Below are 16,715 nucleotides of genomic sequence, written 5' to 3'. Positions count from 1 at the left end.
CTTTTTTTTTTTTAAAAGATTTATTTATACATACAAGAACTGGGGTACAGACCAGAGGTGTGGGGGGTGAGAGGATTCACCAGACAGAGTGGGGAGCAGAACAGGCAGATCTACTGAAATACACTGCTGAGGGGAGCAGCAGGTGAGACAGGAGAGGTCTGCCGCTCCAGGTGGGTAGCTCCCTGACCTGGGATCAAACTCATGCTGCAGTGGCTGCTTGCCGCGAGCTTCATAGGTTGCATCTTAACCCCTTGCGCCACCAGGGAGGCTCCCTTCACTTTCTTTTTTTTTTTCTCTTTTACCAAATTTCACCTTTCTAATCCCTCAAACCAAGTTAAAATGTCATATATTATCTTATTATTTACTATTTCCGTTTCCCTTTCTTTTTCTTTTTTTTTTTTCTCAGTTTCCCTCTCTGGTTCTCACTCTGGGTATCTCATATCATCTGTCTCATCTCTCACCTGAATTCCAGGCAACCATAGAACACACTACAATGCAGGGGCATGCAGCAATCCTTCAAAGGTTAGAGATGCATGCATGGACCAGTGGCAAGTGACACTCTTTTCTCCCCAGATGTGGGGAATGGTATCAGATTTTGTTACAACAAAATTATACTTCATATCTAAGTGAGGATATGTCAGCTAGTCAAGATTGCAGATTGCAAGAATGCTCAGTGGAAACTGCTTTAGAATTCTGCAGAGAGAGGGAACAGAAGCAATAGTTTTGTTTGTTGGCTGAATCTGGAGTGACTGGGGAACTTGCTGAGGTTTGGCATACAAGACTAAGGAGACTTACCTGACTCTGTACCCTGTTGGCCAGATTTATTGCTGCTATTACTCCTCATTTGTATTGCTTTGACACTTAAAGAAATTTATAAGGCAGTGAATATATCTTTCCTTTTTTTAGATGACTGATCCAGAATGTGAGTTTAGGGGTATGCTGACATTCTGTTCTGCCCTTGACCCTTACTGCCTCACTGAAGGTCTCCTTTGTACAGCTCACAATAGCTGAGCAGAGCCCAGTGAAGCTGAACCACAAAATAAGACCTAGAGGTGGAAGGACTTTGGCCCCTAAAATCCTTTGATCCAGATTCTTAGAAACAAGCCAGGGCGGGACACGCCACAAAGGGTCTTAAAGCCACAGATCCTTTATTTTGAGAATCCTACTAGTAAGGAATAGTACTCAGCAATAGTTCAGTTGGCTTCATGGCACTGGATGGTTTTGGCTAAGATTTTCTAATCCCTCTTATCACCCTCCTCTATTGAGAATAATTACTTTTTGTTGCTGCTTTTAAACTTGATGGGAAAAGATATTAGTTAAGTTATAGATTCTGAACAGATGGTTTAAGATCATTTAATACATTTTGCATATTTACATTTAATTTATTACATTTATTCCCAAAATTTTAGGAGAAAATTCAACACCAACTAGAGAATTGTAATTGAAAGAGCTCAGAACAGTCAGAGGTCTCAAGTTGGTTGCTGCTCTGCATATAACACTTCATTCCGTGACTTTGGCTGACTCCTCAAACCTCTCTGAGCTAGGATTTCCTAGTTGGTAAGGAAGTTTAGTTGCAGGGAGATAGTTAATAGTAATATCATAAGGAAAGGAAAGGGAAGGGGGGAAAAGAAAAAAAACACTACCATGTACCAAACTTCTGCTATGTGCTAAGCAAATTCACAGTTACCTCATTTGAAAACACAGTAATTTCAGATTTCCTTCTTCAGGGAGAGAGATTCCAGAGTTGTGCCTTAAGAACAGAGGTATATAGTACCGATTGAGTGCTTTCTAAGCATCAAGCACTCTTTAATTTTTTATTTGTTTGTTTATTTATTTATTTATACAAGCACTGGGTTCAGTCAGAAGCACAGGAGGGTGAGAGAATTCATCAGAGCCAGAGTGGGGAGCAGAACAGGCAGACCAATGAAGCACACGCTGAGGGGAGCAGTGGGTGCAGCAGGAGAGGTCTGCGCGCCACGTGGGACCCCTCAAACCAGCGCTGCAGAGGCTTCAGGCAGCTTTGCAGCCCAGCGCTCAACCGCTGCAGCACGCCACTGGGGAGGCCCCAAGCACTCTTTTAAGCACTCTATACATGCACAATTAATTATCCCCACTTGCAGATGAGGAAACTAAGGCAAGGGGAAGTTAACTAACTTGCCCAGGCCATCCAGTTGATAAGTAGCAGAGCAACTGCCAAACTCAGTTTTAACAACAAAGAATCCTAACAACATCCCACCTTGTCTCGTCATTCATTCATTAAACACATATTTGATGAGCACTAACTATATGAAGGCATTGAATGAATCTTTGAGGATTCCAAGTTGAATGAGACCATGTCTTTGTACTTGACAAACTTTAAATATCAAAGGCAGATGCTCAGAAATGTGTAAGCAGCAATCACATTTAACCTAAATCAGACAGAACTTTACAACTATCTCCTGCATTCTGGAAATGTTCATGATTCTATTCAAATCAGTGACCAGAGGGCCCAGTTTCAGTTATCTGGTCCTGGGCCTCCCTATGGACAAGAAATCCAGGTGCCAAAGGATGCATTCACCTGGCATCTGAGCCCCACCCCTTCTAATCTCCCTGATGGATGCCTGGAGGCATTATTATTCCTTGCTCCCAAAGCCCTGAATTTACCTTCAGGGTTTGCACTGGAAGTAAGTTCTCTGAGGACAATATCACCCAGATTCCTTAGCCAGAGGCCTGATTAAGGGCAGGTATTTATAGGGGCAGAGTATGTATGGGGCTTGGGCTTGTGAGTCCACAGGGACATGTGTCCACAATGACCCTTGCAGAGCAGAACTGACCTGGAGGCAGGCATGGATTGAGTTAATTCTATTTTACCATATTCAGCACAAAAAGACACAGAAGTGCCTACATTAGAACTGTCTGTATTATTTTGACATGGTTTGGTAAGTTATATTTTAGATTTGGAACATGCAAGGTTTTTGTTGCTCTTCCACATAAATTAATGATAGTTGCATCTTTGTGTTTTGCAATTTTGGCTTAGGAAAAGTTTCATTTATTCATTAGGGGCACCCTATTTTTGGATAGTGAGGGAAACCTGTACTCTACATAACTTATAAGATGCACTAAACAGTACACACTATAGATTGCATACAATGGGTAACATATATACTATATTAACTACACAGATATTATTATATTACATATGTTATATGTCAGCCAAAATAGTATATGTTGAAAGAACGAAAACTATACTTATTCAATACCATGTTCTATTCTGACAGAGACTGGTCATTGAGGATTTATTCTTCCAAGCCTTCCCATTTTCTAAACCATTCTTTGAGGGCAGTTTCTTTCTTTTACTACATGTTCTGCCTTCCTTGGAACAGGCAAATTTTTAGGCCCAGGTGTTTGAGCTTTAGGTCCCACACAGAGCTGAGTGTGCACTAGGCAATGTAAGGCTGACAAGACAGTGGACCCCAAGGATGTCAAGGCCCCTTGGGCTTGGAGGGAACCCAGCCATGCCTTCTAGCCCAATCCATAGAGGGGGTTCTGGATAGCGGGTGGTTCCTGGTCCTCTTTTGGTTTTCTTGAGAACAAAGTCCAGAGGATCATGAAGTCAAAGACTAGAACATGGTGTTAGAGAAAGTCTGACCTATCTCTCTCAGAAATCTGAGCCCCTATTCCCTGCTTCCCAGATCTGGTAAACAGGTAAGGGCTTCGACAGCTCCTTCATTCTTAGTGGTCACACTTGTCCCCAGGGATCTGGGGCATCCCCAGCTCTGTTGCTTTTGAAACAAGTGGCCAGAGAGCTTGGGGTCCTCTCTAAGCATTTCGGTTCTCTCCAGGGTGCATGAATGGAATGTAGCAAAAAGAAGGGAAGGCAGGCAGGCTTTGGGTGGGGTTGGTGTGGACGGATGGATGCGCAAGAGCTGGAGAGCAGTATCTCGCCCTGGTGGGATGAACCCCTCAGGGGACCCCCGGCCCTCCTCCCGCTCTGGAGCCGCCCTCCTGCGCCCCCTGCCAGCTGGGGCGCTAGAAGGGAGGTTGCGGGGGACTTGCGGAGTGTGGGGAGCAGCGAGGGCCGGGGGAGGTGGGGAGGCAGAGGTGGGGAAGGGGAGGGCCTCGAGGGGGAGAGGAGGGGCGCGCGGGGAGAGGGCCCCGGGAGCCGGCGGCGGGTGCTGCGGGAGCTCGGCGCCCAGCGGCGGGGCGGGCTGGCGGGCGCGGGGAACGGGTGATGTCTCCGCCGTGCCCTCCTCGCCGGCCAGGGCTGCACCGCCGGGGCTGAGCCGCCGCGGGAGCCGCGAGCCGAGCAACCGCTGGGCGCACCCGCAGCGCGGGAGGATGGGCTGCGGCGGAAGCCGGGCCGATGCCATCGAGCCCCGCTACTACGAGAGCTGGACCCGAGAGACCGAGTCCACCTGGCTCACCTACACCGACTCGGACGCGCCGCCCAGCGCCGCCGCCCCGGACAGCGGCCCCGAGGCGGGCGGCCTGCACGCGGGTGAGTGCGCGCGGCTCCCCCAGACCCGGGCACCGGAGGCCGGGGGCGCCGGGGGGAGAAGAAGCGGGAGGGCCGAGGGCGGGTGGGGGAGCTAGGGGGGCGCAGTCCCCCGGAGAATTCGGGAGGGAGGAGAGCGAGAGAGACCGGATCTGCCTGCAGACAGACAGACAGACAGACAGACAGATATGCTGGTGCACCCCAGCCCCGGGAGTGGGGTCTAGAGAAACCCTCACAGCAGGCTGAGCTAATCCCCTGAGCCGGGGAAACCCAAGGCTCCCGTGCCGCCACCAGTGCCTGCTCTTTGCCGGGGACGACGCACCCCGCACGCGGCGGATTGTCAGCCCACGCGCCCCGGTCCACCTGGCTTCTCCTCTGCCAGGCGTTCGTCCATTTTTCCCTGGGGCCCCAGCTTACCCAGGAGGGTCACTTCTCCAGCCACTGACTACCTGGCCTGACTCACACACCCAGCACCTCACCCAGGTTGCCAGGGGGAATCTTTCTTGGCGCTTCCCTCTTTCTTCCTGCTGGGAAGGACTCGCCTCGCGGGGTGGGAAAATCAGAATCCATGGTCAGGGCTAAATAAATGCCTCCCCACTCATGATTCTGCATGTAAGCTTGCTATTCAAGCAGTTTCACGCAAAGGACCTCTCTCCCTACTCCATGGTATTTGAGGTAGGGCATGCAAGTGGATCATGACTGTAAACTAAAAACTCTTACCTAGGTAATCTCCCCTCTGGTAGAAACCTGACAGGAGGATATGCAAAGAACTTTCTGGGTCAGTCACAGATCAGGATTATTATTATTATTTTTAAATCAGGGTAGGGTGGAGATTAAAACAGACCAACTGTTGCTACAGGTTGACCTGTCATGAACATGTTGGTGATGTTGAAAGGGGAAAAGCTCACTGCTTATTACATGGATATTGTCAAAGTCACATTAATGTTTGGATAGAAATGTTTTAACTGCTGGCATTTTTGAAGAATGAAATCTAAAATAAAAAATGAGATTAGTTTGAAGCAAACCAAATATTATTACTAGGAAGTGAAAAATGTAAACTACTCTTAAAAGATCAATAATCCCAAATCCATACCTCCCAAATAAGAGCTGCCACTTAATTCTTGAGAATAAATTCTCTCCATTTTTTAGAACCAAGGCTGTCTTCACTTTTCAAACAAAATTGGCCATTGCCTTTTTTAAAAGTGCTGTCAGTGAAAACTGTGCAAGGCATAACACTTCGTCTCTCATTTTTCTGACTCACAATAGCAACCATAATGTTTGTTTTGTGTTGCTGATGCTTTCAACAAGTTTCCAAATGATGTATTGGCTGAATTTAGTGTCAGAATGAAGATAAGACATAAGCCTTCAAAAGAGACCTGGTAAATATTAGATGTAGCTACATTTTCTAGGGCTGTGTGGTACTTCTCAGCAAAGGCCAAAGGCCAGAAGTGAGCCAAAGGCCAGAACTGCACTCCAAGGATTAAGGTTAAAAAGCTCTTGCATGAAAAAGAACAAAGTACAGATTCAGGGATGGTTGCCTTGGTGACCAGGAGTATATCATACGTGCGTGCACGCTTGTTTATGGATGTGAGTTATTACAGGATGGTTAAATATGCACATAGTTTTGTTTTCAATGCTTATTCATACATTACTCTGTCATCCTGAGTCATATTCCATCATGCATCATGAGATCTGGTCTCTGCACAGGTGGGGGTTTGGGACAAGCATGCTCACTTGTGGTACCCTGCCAAACATGGGTCAATTCTGCCAGGCTGGGGCTTCTGAAGACCTGCTCATTCACAGAGTCACAGGAAGGACCCAGTGCCAGTGCCAGGAAAGCACCCTAAAATTGGCAAGACTCAGGTGGGCAAAGTCACTTTGAGTTCTGAAAATTCCAGAATTTTCCATCAGCTTTAGGGAGGAAGGACATTGCTGAAGAGCAAATGGAATCAAGGCTTCCCTTGGAGGACACTGGCATGCCCTAGGATCTTTAGAAAAGTGTCTTGAGTCCTGTGGAGTTTTAGACTGGGAAATGAGTTTAGACCCCTCTTTAGTTAGAGGGGTCATCCCAGAAAGTGACAAATACTTTGTGGTCCAGCCACCAGGGGAGATAAGCCAATATTCTTTATTTTTTCTTCCTCTGTATTCCCTCTGCTACCGCCCCACCCCACCTGTACAGCACCACCAGAGCTAAACCCACGAATTCAGTCCCAGGCTTCAGGGCCATATAATGGCCCACAGTGACCATGTTGAGATAGGAATTCAGAATGCTGCTTTTCCTGTTCATATGAGTCATTTTCTGACAGAAGGAAAAGTTGAATTCAGAGAGTCCTGTCAACAAGGGCTTCAGGACTAGACTCCCCGAGATGGAGAGGGTCTCCGAAGGTCATGTGTTCCAGGCAAATGGAATTCAGTTAAATGGGCCAGGTCTGGGCGTTCTCTCCACCACTTCACAGTCATCTTTACCCCTGGTTCCCTCAGTCCTCAAGAGTCCTTTCTTTTTTTGAGCCCCTGGTCACTCTACTTTCATGTCACATTGAAGCTACTTCTGTTACGGCCACTCCAATCTCAGGAGCTGGGAGTGCAGGGAGTAGAATAATTATCTGGATAACATCTGTGCTTAACACACTGTGGAGACCTGTGGGACCACAGCTGGGATATGATGAAGGTTTTCTGGATGAATAGACACTCTGGTGAAACCACCCTTCATTCCCATCAGCTCTGCCTACGCTGGATCCCCCTGTTCTTTTCCGTGAAGTCTTTTCAACTGAAGTTTTACCATTTAAATCAATTTAACTTAGATTCTTCCAAGTGCCTTTCTGGTCCCGTGACCTTTCTTTAAGAAGTCCCCCAACTTCACACTATACTATGAAACATCTGTTGTGGCTCAAGATCCCATTTCTTCCAAAGCCCCCTCCCCAACTCCACAATTGTGTCCACTGACAACCTCACTTAAGCAAATCTGCTGGTAAATCTCACTTCAGTTTTTCTTAGTTCAGTGGGGGTGGTTTTTTTTGCCAGTCCCACAAGGAAAAGTTTCTTGCTTCCTTCTTACTCAAACAGTGATTCTGAGCCTCTGGTTCCTGTTGTTGGAGATCATCTCCAGTAATCAGTAGAATTCAATTAAGTTTTCAGATTCTCTTCTGTAAGCTGCATTATCTGATATCCATTGCTTCCCTTTGTCCCTGTCTCTCTGTCACAGGAGGAAATTAAACTTGTCTGGCATGATTTAGTGTTCATAAATCAGTTTGTTGGATTGATTTTTCACTTCTGTTGTCTGGTAGGGGGTGTCCTAAGGAGAATGGAGTTTGGGAGTTTGCCAAGCCCAGCCTTGCTCAGTCATCCCATACATTAATAACCCCCCAGTTTAGCTCAATTCAGTCATGTTCCTTAAATCATATCCTTAAATATCTCTGTACCATTGAGTTTTTTCTAATTTCTCTAGAAAGTAAAACATCTCCTTAGATAAAAGCATTTTTCTAAAGTGCTACTTTATAGTTTCAAATTGATAAAATAATTGCTTTAGAAAATGCAAGATCACAGAATTAAAGACAACAACAGATTTACCTAAAAAAATGGAAAGATAGGGCCTCCCCGGTGGCGCTGCGGTTGAGTGCTGGGTTGCAAAGCTGCCCGCAGCCTCTGCAGTGCTGGTTCGAGCCCTGGCCACCGGGTGGGGGTCCCACATGGCATGCAGACCTCTTCTGCCGCCCACTGCTCCCTTCAGCAGTGAATTTCATCAGTCTGCCTGTTCTGTTCCCCACTCTGGCTCTGGTGAATTCTCTCACCCTCCCGCGCTTCTGACTGTACCCAGTGCTTGTAAAAATAAATAAATAAAACTTAAAAAAAAAAGGAAAGATAGTTGAATAAAATGAATTGCACTTATTACCAATAGTTAACATTATTTCTGATGACTTCCCAAGGGTGGGAAGCTGGACTCAGCAGTCCTTCAGGTCAAACATAGCTTAGTCCTCACAGCCAGATGAGGTAGGAACTATCACCACCATACTCCTCAATACTAACTCCTGCTCCCTTGTAATTTCTACCTGGTGAACTCTGGACCCTTGAGGTCAAGTCCTGCACAGACAGCTCTTTCAGTGTTTGGCTGCTGCATTGCCTCTAACCATTGTCCTCCAGGCTATACACATGCAATTTCGTCACTCATTCTCAGACCGCTGTGGGCTTCCCCATATTCCTTCAAATACACTGTTGGCCGAAGTCTGTCTTGACCTGAGGGACCTCTGTTTAACTCCAAGCTCTGATCCTGGCTGAGCAGCAGAGGCCACAGGAGGCATAGTAAGATGTGGGCACTGAACCGCTCTCGGTTGAGGTAAAATCAGGTTAGATTTTGTTTACCTGCTGTTGTTGCCATATTACCTGATGACTCCCATTAAGCTTGTGATCAATTAGAACTCATAGATCTTTCTTTGTTGTAAAATTTAAGTTCTATGACATCAGGCACATTGTGTTTTCGCTGGTGTCTACATAGCACCTGCAACTGTGGCTAGAACATAAGTGGCACTCAGTGTTGAATGATGAGACTTTCTCTCATGGATCCTGCAAGGGCACTATGGATTCCAGTAACCCATACTGTGGGGTTTTATATTTATTCCTATTAAAATCGTCATCTTTTTTTGTTTCATGTTTACATTTGTTGACCTTGCTTCATTTTGACAGTACCATTCAGGCACGGTTCTAAATTCTGTGTTGACAAATGAAAGACAAGAGACATTTCTTTGCTCTGTTGGTCATTCAGTATATATCTGGTGCAAAGATATGTTCCTTGACCTCAAGAAATTAATACTATTTATTTGTAGATATTAAGGGGGCACACTTCAGGTCAGCATGGTCCACCCTAGAATAGTATGGGGAAAGGTACTGGGAGTTGTGGGGGGATGAGGGATCCTTTTTGCCTCGGGGGGGCCCATGTGTGTACAGACCTCTCTGCAAGAGCCCCTTGGAGGAAGCCAGGCTTCTCCTGAGGCCCTTCCAGCCAGGAGATGAGAAGGAAGGTCCTCTGAACTCTTTCCCTGAGAGTGAGAGAGTTACAGGCCCTGGAACCTGGCCCTGGTCTGTGTTATTGGGTTTAACCAGGTCCTTGCTTGTTACCTTACTGTTGTTGAACACCTGATGATGTGGGAGGTGCTTTTCCTAGTAATGGGGTGTGTGTTTGTGTTTGTGTGTGTATGTGTGTAAACATGAGACCAGGTAAAGCACCTGTGGATGCCTATAGGTCCTGCTAGAAAGCCTCCAAGTCCACCCAATTCCCTCCTACCCTGCCCGAGTGATCAATTCCATAATACCAGGACCCCAGCTGTTGTCAATCCAAGTGTGTGGCTGGGTGGTTGCTGCCCCTCTCTTGTTGTGTGACCCACAGTAAATGTTCCTGGCTTGAAACCAGTTCCTGGCTCTTTCAAAATGTGTGTGGGATTAATTGGTGAGAGCCAAACAAAGACTCTTCAGAATTAGTGACGATATAAGCCCCACTGGGGCTTCCTGATGGAAAAGTCTGTCTGTTCCTCTCCCAGCTCCCATTATACACCTATTTCCTGTAGCTATATAGTCAAATAATTATTGGCTAATATCTCCCCCACGAGGATGATAAACTGTCAGTTAAGAGATCTTCCCACTCCTCTCGTATCTCTGTGCCCAGTGCCTGCCTGCCTACTGTAGGATAAGGGATCACTCTTGAATGACTCCATCTAAAACTTCTGTGCATCCTTTTCTTCTCGTAGTCCCCAGAGGTGGTGCTTTCTTTCTTGTAGTGCCACCTGCTCATCCTTTTTGGGTTCTTGTTTATCTGATTGCTTGCATAGCAAGAAAACATTTCTTCCACCCTAAATCCCTTTTACCAAATGCAAGCCTCTGTCATATGTCATTTTGCAAAATCATTACAAAAAACCTAGGCATTTATAAAGGTTGTTCTCTTGGTCTTTGTTTCCTGGCCAGTTATCACATCCTGCCAGGATTTGGCCTAGCCCAGTGAGAATGCTGGTTGCATTGCTTTGCTGGGGCTTGCTCATGGGTGTCTCTCCAGTTAGTCTGGGAGTGCTATGAGGCTGGGGACCATGGTATTGACTTCTGCTTGTCTGGCATCTACCACGTGTTTGAATGAATGGCTATTAAAATGAATATATAGATTAACAATCCAGTTATGCAAATCAAATTTTGTCTGTCTGTCTTATACACTTTTCCAGAATCTTATCTAGGATGTCGTTGTCTATCACTAGATAGAGCTTCTCACTCTGATCAGAGAAGAATTTAAGGCTCCTGACTTGGGCACCGTGGGAGGAAGACTGTCCCTTCCCAGTTGGCGTGGTCTTTTCCTGGCTTAGCCTGCACTCAGCAATCTCTCAGGCTGGGATCCCTAGAGGTCCTGTCTTCTCCCTGGATCTCGGCACCCATGATGCACAGCACCTTTCTTCTGATACGGCCATGCTGTCCCTTAGTGAATTTGGGTGTCTGAACCTGTTCTGCCTGATGGGGCCTGGGCATTCATTCCAGGAGCCCCTGTGGTAGGCCTGTGACTTCTGCTTATTCACGGAAGACCTTGTGGCTTTTGTTGCAAAATTCTATCCCTGCCAGGGCTGCTACAAAGGCCCTCTGGCCAGCCTGAGTACCGCCTCATCTTCCATCTATTGAGCAGACTGGATGGATGTACCCTGCACCCACACTGTGATCTAGTCCTTTCTTGCTTAGCCACAGCAGAATTCACTTCCTCATGCTCTCCTCCTACTCTGCCCGCCCAACCACCTCCATCTTTGGAGATAAAGCTCTTCTAGGATGTTGTTATGATCTGAACTGTGTCCTCCCCTATGTGCATGCTGGAGTCTTAAGCTCCAGTACCTCAGAAAGTGATCTTACCTGGAGATGGAGTGTTTATAGAGGTAACTAATTAAGATGAGGTCATGTGAGAGCCCTAAACAAATGTGAGTGTTGTCCCCATGGAAACGGAAATTTGGACACAAAAACATACACAAACAGGGGACTCCCTGGTGGTGCAAGGGGTTAAGCACAGCACTATGAAGCTATCTGCAGCTATTACAGCATGAGTTCGATCCTCAGCCAGGGAGCTACCCACATGGTGCAGCAGACCTCTCCTGTCTTGCCCGCTGTTCCTCAGCAGTGTATTTCAGTAGATCTGCCTTTTTTGCTCCCCACTCTGGCTCTGGTGAATCCTCTCACCCTCCATACCTCTGGCCTGTACCCCAGCTCCTGTATGCATAAATAAATCTTAAAAAAAAACACACAGGGCCTCCCCGGTGGTGCAGCAGGTTGAGCGTAGTGCTGTGAAGCTGTCCGCAGACTTGGCAGCACTGGTTCGATTCCTAGCTGGCCAGGGAGATTCCCACATGGCGCGGCAGACCTCTCCTTTCTCACCCATTGCTCCCCTCAGCAGTGCCTTTGGTCTGTCTGCCTGTTCTGCTCCCTGCTCTGTTTCTGGTGAATCCTGTCACCCTCCCACGCCTCTGGCCTGTACCCCAGCCCTTCTATAAATAAAAAATAAAATAAATCTTAAAAAAAGAAAACACAGAAACACACATAGAGAACCACATGTGAAGTTGAAGGCAGAGAAGGGTGATGCTTCTACAAATCAAGGAACACAGACAATTGTCGGCAAACTTTCAGAAGCTGAGGGAGAGGCTTAGACAGATGCTCTCACAGTCCTCAGAAGGAATCAACCAGACCAACACTTTAATTTGTGACTACAAGCCTCTAGAACTATGAGACAATATGCTTGTGCCTTTAAGCCTCCCCATTTGTGGTACTTTATTACTACTGCCCTAGAAAACTAATCAAAATGTGTTTATCAGCACAAACACCATGAGCATTTGGAGATAAAAAGATAGGATTTCTGTTGTCATTATTTCCCACTTCCTTCGGATTAGATTCAATAGCATTTACTGAGCATGTGCTATACCTACAAATTTTTCTTTTGAGTATTAGTTGACATAACTCTCTAAAATAATGTCAGAAACCACTGTTTTTGTTATAGGACAGGGAGAGGGGCAGCCCAAGCCCCGCAAACCTGCCTATTCTAAATGGGTTCTGCCATCCGCCGCATCAACACAAAACATAGGAGACTTTAATGAAAAGGAACTTTAATAAAACTAGGAAACAATACAGGAAAGGCAAAGAGTCTAGTTTCCAAATGAAGCATCCAGAGTTACCCGTCCCCTCGTGGGTAAAAGTCCATCCAAATGGGATTGGCCCAGAGCAAGGCCCCAAGGCCTGCCACAAGTCTAAAGCATCTTCCAGTGGGGACCCACAGAAAAGGGTCACAAACAACCGGACAAGCCCGGAAGGAAAAGAGCAAAATCAACATCAAGATAAAAGCTGCCATTGTCACCTCCCCATGGGTCTCACCCACATCTGTGTCACCCAGTCCACGACCAAAAGACAAGCGCAGCTTCTTCACGTGTCTCTAGGCTCCATTCGCCTCCTCCAGGTCTCCTGGCTCCATCCTGCTTCCTTCCTTCCTCAGTCTCTTCTGCCGCTTCTCCTCTTCCTGCTCAGCTCCACCCTCCCTTGGGTGGGGCAGGGAACCTGGAACTTCCCCCTTTCCTGGGGACACCCTGTTACATTTTGACCACTTACCAGACAAGGAAACTGAGGTTTAGCGAGTTGAGGAGCTTGAGCAAGGGCACCCAGCGAGCAGAAATGCCTGCAGTCAGACTCCAGTCTCTTTCTAAATCCAGGGCAGTGTCCATTTTACTGTAACTGCTAAGCACCAATTTAGTGCCCTCCTCCACCCCATCTGCCTTTGGCTTTTTAAAAATATCAACCACTTGGAGTGGGAGCTTCTTGCTAGTATTTTCAAGACTGAGGATGAGAGTCCTTGAGGAGTCTCCCGTAGTCCTGCAGCACAAAGATCCCCCCTCCCTGGGCTGAGTGCCCCCAGCAGGGCTGCAGGGGGTGCCCAGAGAAATCACCTGCCTTCCAGCCTCTTGGGTGGCTCATTAAAGACGAACAAATAATACATTTTTTTCTGGTTTCCAAATACAATGCATGTTTCTTACAGAAAATTTAGAAGGTAGGGCCTCCCCGGTGGTGCAGCAGTTAAGCACTGGATTGCGAAGCTGCCCGCAGCCTCTGCAGCGCCGGTTCAATTCCAGGCCACCCGGTGAGGGTCCCACATGGCGCGCGGAACTCTCCTGCCGCCCGCTGCTCCCCTCAGCAGTGTACCTCATCAGTCTGCCTGCTCTGCTCTCCCCTCTGGCTCTGGTGAATTCTCTCACCTTCCCACGCTTCTGACTGTACCCAGTGCTTGTATAAATAAATAAATAAATAAATAAATCTTTTGAAAAAAAGAAAAGAAAAGAAAATTTAGAAGGTACAGAGACGGACACAAGAAAATCACCCCTCTGTCAGCATTCGGGTTTCATCTTCAGGTCTTGCATCCAAGAGTATACAGTGCCTGCCTCAGCTTTGGTGGGGGCAATGCTTAAAATTTGAGGGGTGTGGAGGAATATCCCTCCAATTTTGGAAGCTCAAAGGCCAAGAATGAAAACCTGCTTTTATTTTTTTTGATGTTTAGGAAGGTATTCGGAGATAGTGTCAGCCAAAATCTAGTTTGAGTGGAGGAAGGGGGGTTGGGGAAGTCCATGGATAAGTGAGGGGATTCTTCTCCCGTTCTCTTTCAACACTGAGCAAATGTAGCTGAATTCAGGTAACTTCCATATAAGTCACCTCACCCTTTCGTCTTCAGTTCAGATATCACCTCTTGGGAGAGACTGGCCTTCCCTGGTCTCCCCACTTACTGTCTGGTTATTTCCTTCCTAATACACAGCCTGTCATTGTCTTGTTTATTTGTTACTATGTTCACTTCCTCATTTGGTGAGGTCAAGGAGTCCAGGTGTGTTTAGCCAGAGCAGGCACACGGGAAGGCCTCAGTGCATGCTTGTTGAATGAAGGGAAACGCCTCACCTTCTACATTGGCTCCACTTGTGTTTGACTGTATGAACAGAAACCAAAGGAATGTGGCTTAGCCGGCGTAGAGTTTATTTTTGCACAAAAAGTCAGGGGATAGGCAGCTGCAAGCTCAAGGATGCTTGGAGTTTGAGTTCATTGCTTGGCCCTCCTTGGTGCTTGAATTTCATCCTCAGTTAACAGTGGCTGCAGCGTTATTTTAGACAGGAAGCCTGGGGAAAAGCAGGAAGGAGCATTGCACCTGACTCTGTTTTTTTATTTGATTTTTAATCTGTGAAGCAGTGGCTTTCCCAGAACTCAGTAAGCTTTGCATGCTGCCAGAACTTTGTATGATTGTCGGTGGCTCTGAGGCAGTCTGGGAAATCAGGACTTTTAGCTGGGTGCTTGCCCCCCTAGTACTAGCAGGGTGCTTCTGGCAAAGAAAAAAAAAGAGGGCAGAACAGATACTGGGGAGGCTGTGAGCAGGCAACTGGCCCTCACCCAAAGGCTATGAAGGCTGAAGGCTATCTCAGAGAGGAGAGATGATTAGCAGGAGCAAGTGGGCAAAGGGGAAAATGCAGGCAGGTGAGGAGAGGGAAGTCCTGCCAGAGACCAAGGCGACATTATTACTACTGTTAAGGTTTTGCTGTAATATTAATAATAATAATTCTGTTTTTAATATTCCCAAATGTCAAGTGCATTCATGAAGGCGAATATTGGCTGGAAAAGAAAGTAAATATAAAATTCATTATATTCTTATTTTTAATTGCCTTGAGATAAAGCAGGCTCTCTGTAGAAAATTTTCTGGAAAAATGATGTACTTTTCTTGAGCTAATTTTAGAAACAATGCAACACTACCCTACACTGAACCCTTTTAGCGTGGTCCTCTAACATCAGACTGCTGTGCAATGAGGTGCCTGCTGGGCATTCCTTTGTTTTCTGTTTCCTATTCCTGTAACGGCAATGCCAGCCGGAAACTGATGTGCCAGCTGATAGCATGTGGCACTAATTTCCAATTTGTGTGAGCATTTGTAGAGGTTTGCGGTGCAGGGTCACACTGGGGTCCGCTTGGGGAGATCTGTTGGAAAGGCAACAGATAGTCAATTGGCTAATTGAAAGAGTTGATAGTATTTCCTGTGGAAATTAAAAAAAAAAAAAGAAGAACACACCCTGCTATTGTCTCTAGGGTTTGTGGACTTGAAGGCATGAAGAAACTGAAAGGATCTGTAGAAAACAGCAGGGCTGTTTGGGAAACACGTTGTCATAACAACAGGGCAAGGCGGTGGGCTACAGTGGAAGTGGTGATCCCCAGTGCATCCTTCATGAGCAGGACCTCTCAGGCTTAAGCACCTCAATAAACAGTAGGTGTGATGGAAAGCGAGGCCTCATTAATGATGATGCTGGGGTCACTTTTCAAGGCCAGTCTTCACAGCAGCCAGGCTCAGGCGTGCTTGCCGGCTGGTAAGTGATGTGTGTACAAACAGAAATGAATGCAGCCACTGCCTTAAGAGTGTAGCTTCCACTAATTGTGTGCCCAGTATGTGCCAGGCATTGCATGTTTAGTACTAATTCTGTTTCCTTTCCTGTAAAGCTAATGCCAGCCAGAAACTGATGTCAGCTGATAGTATGTGGTACCAATTTCCAATTAGCATGAGCAATTATGGAGGTTTTCAGCACAGGGTCACACTAAGAGTTCAACCTGGGGTTATTCAAGTATCCCTGATAACAATAGGTCATTAAGATAGTAGGTATTTTATGATGTAAATTGTGCTGGTGTGTGGGCTTGGAAAGAAAACAGCATCCTGCTACCACCCAGAGGAAGGCTGGAGGCCCCAGGTTCTCGAAGGAGCTCCCCAGCTTTGGGTTCCCAGGAACGCTGGATTCCTCTGTCCCTTAGGCCGCTGTTGGTTCAGAGCTGCCATGAGAGGCTGCCTTGACTGAGGTCCATTTCCCAGCTGGTCCTGATTCAGACCATGCTTCCTCTCGGGGTGTGGAGCTGCTGCCAGAGGTGTAAGGAATAATTCTGTCCTTTGTGCCTCTTTGAGTTTTGCTCAAATTTCCCAGTGCTCATGTACTGCCACAGGCTGTAACTCCGAAGTTGGAGGTTTGAAGTCTGCGCACCTCTGCTTAGTTGTGAATCTGGGCAACTGATGAATGGGTTGCTATTGGGGTATTTGCTTTTCTGAATCAGGTGTTCCTTCATAGGGACAGGGGCTTTGAGCTATAAATCAAGGCTGCAGAAAGCACCCAGTGAGCTTAGAGAAAGGGCACTGTGTAAATCGAGGCAATCCCAAGTTTTAACAAAGGGACCCAGAGGGAAGGTGCCCATGCC

General features: G+C 46.7%; 1 protein-coding gene across 2 annotated transcripts in view; it reads left to right on the top strand.

Moving 5' to 3' along the window:
* The first annotated feature begins 4,167 nt into the window (after positions 1-4,167).
* Positions 4,168-16,715, top strand: part of BAALC (BAALC binder of MAP3K1 and KLF4) — a 63,034-nt gene continuing 50,486 nt past the window's right edge. For both annotated transcript variants that reach the window (XM_037500860.2, XM_037500190.2), the window contains exon 1: positions 4,168-4,477. In XM_037500860.2, the coding sequence (XP_037356757.1) occupies positions 4,318-4,477 (160 nt within the window). In that variant the 5' untranslated portion in view covers positions 4,168-4,317. The remainder of the gene's footprint in view (positions 4,478-16,715) is intronic.

The sequence above is a fragment of the Talpa occidentalis genome, unplaced genomic scaffold, assembly GCF_014898055.3.
Source record: "Talpa occidentalis isolate TD23 unplaced genomic scaffold, MPIMG_talOcc4v2.1, whole genome shotgun sequence".
Taxonomy (NCBI): domain Eukaryota; kingdom Metazoa; phylum Chordata; class Mammalia; order Eulipotyphla; family Talpidae; genus Talpa; species Talpa occidentalis.
Note: the sequence above shows the minus strand (reverse complement) of the source record. Positions and strands in the feature narration are given on the sequence as shown.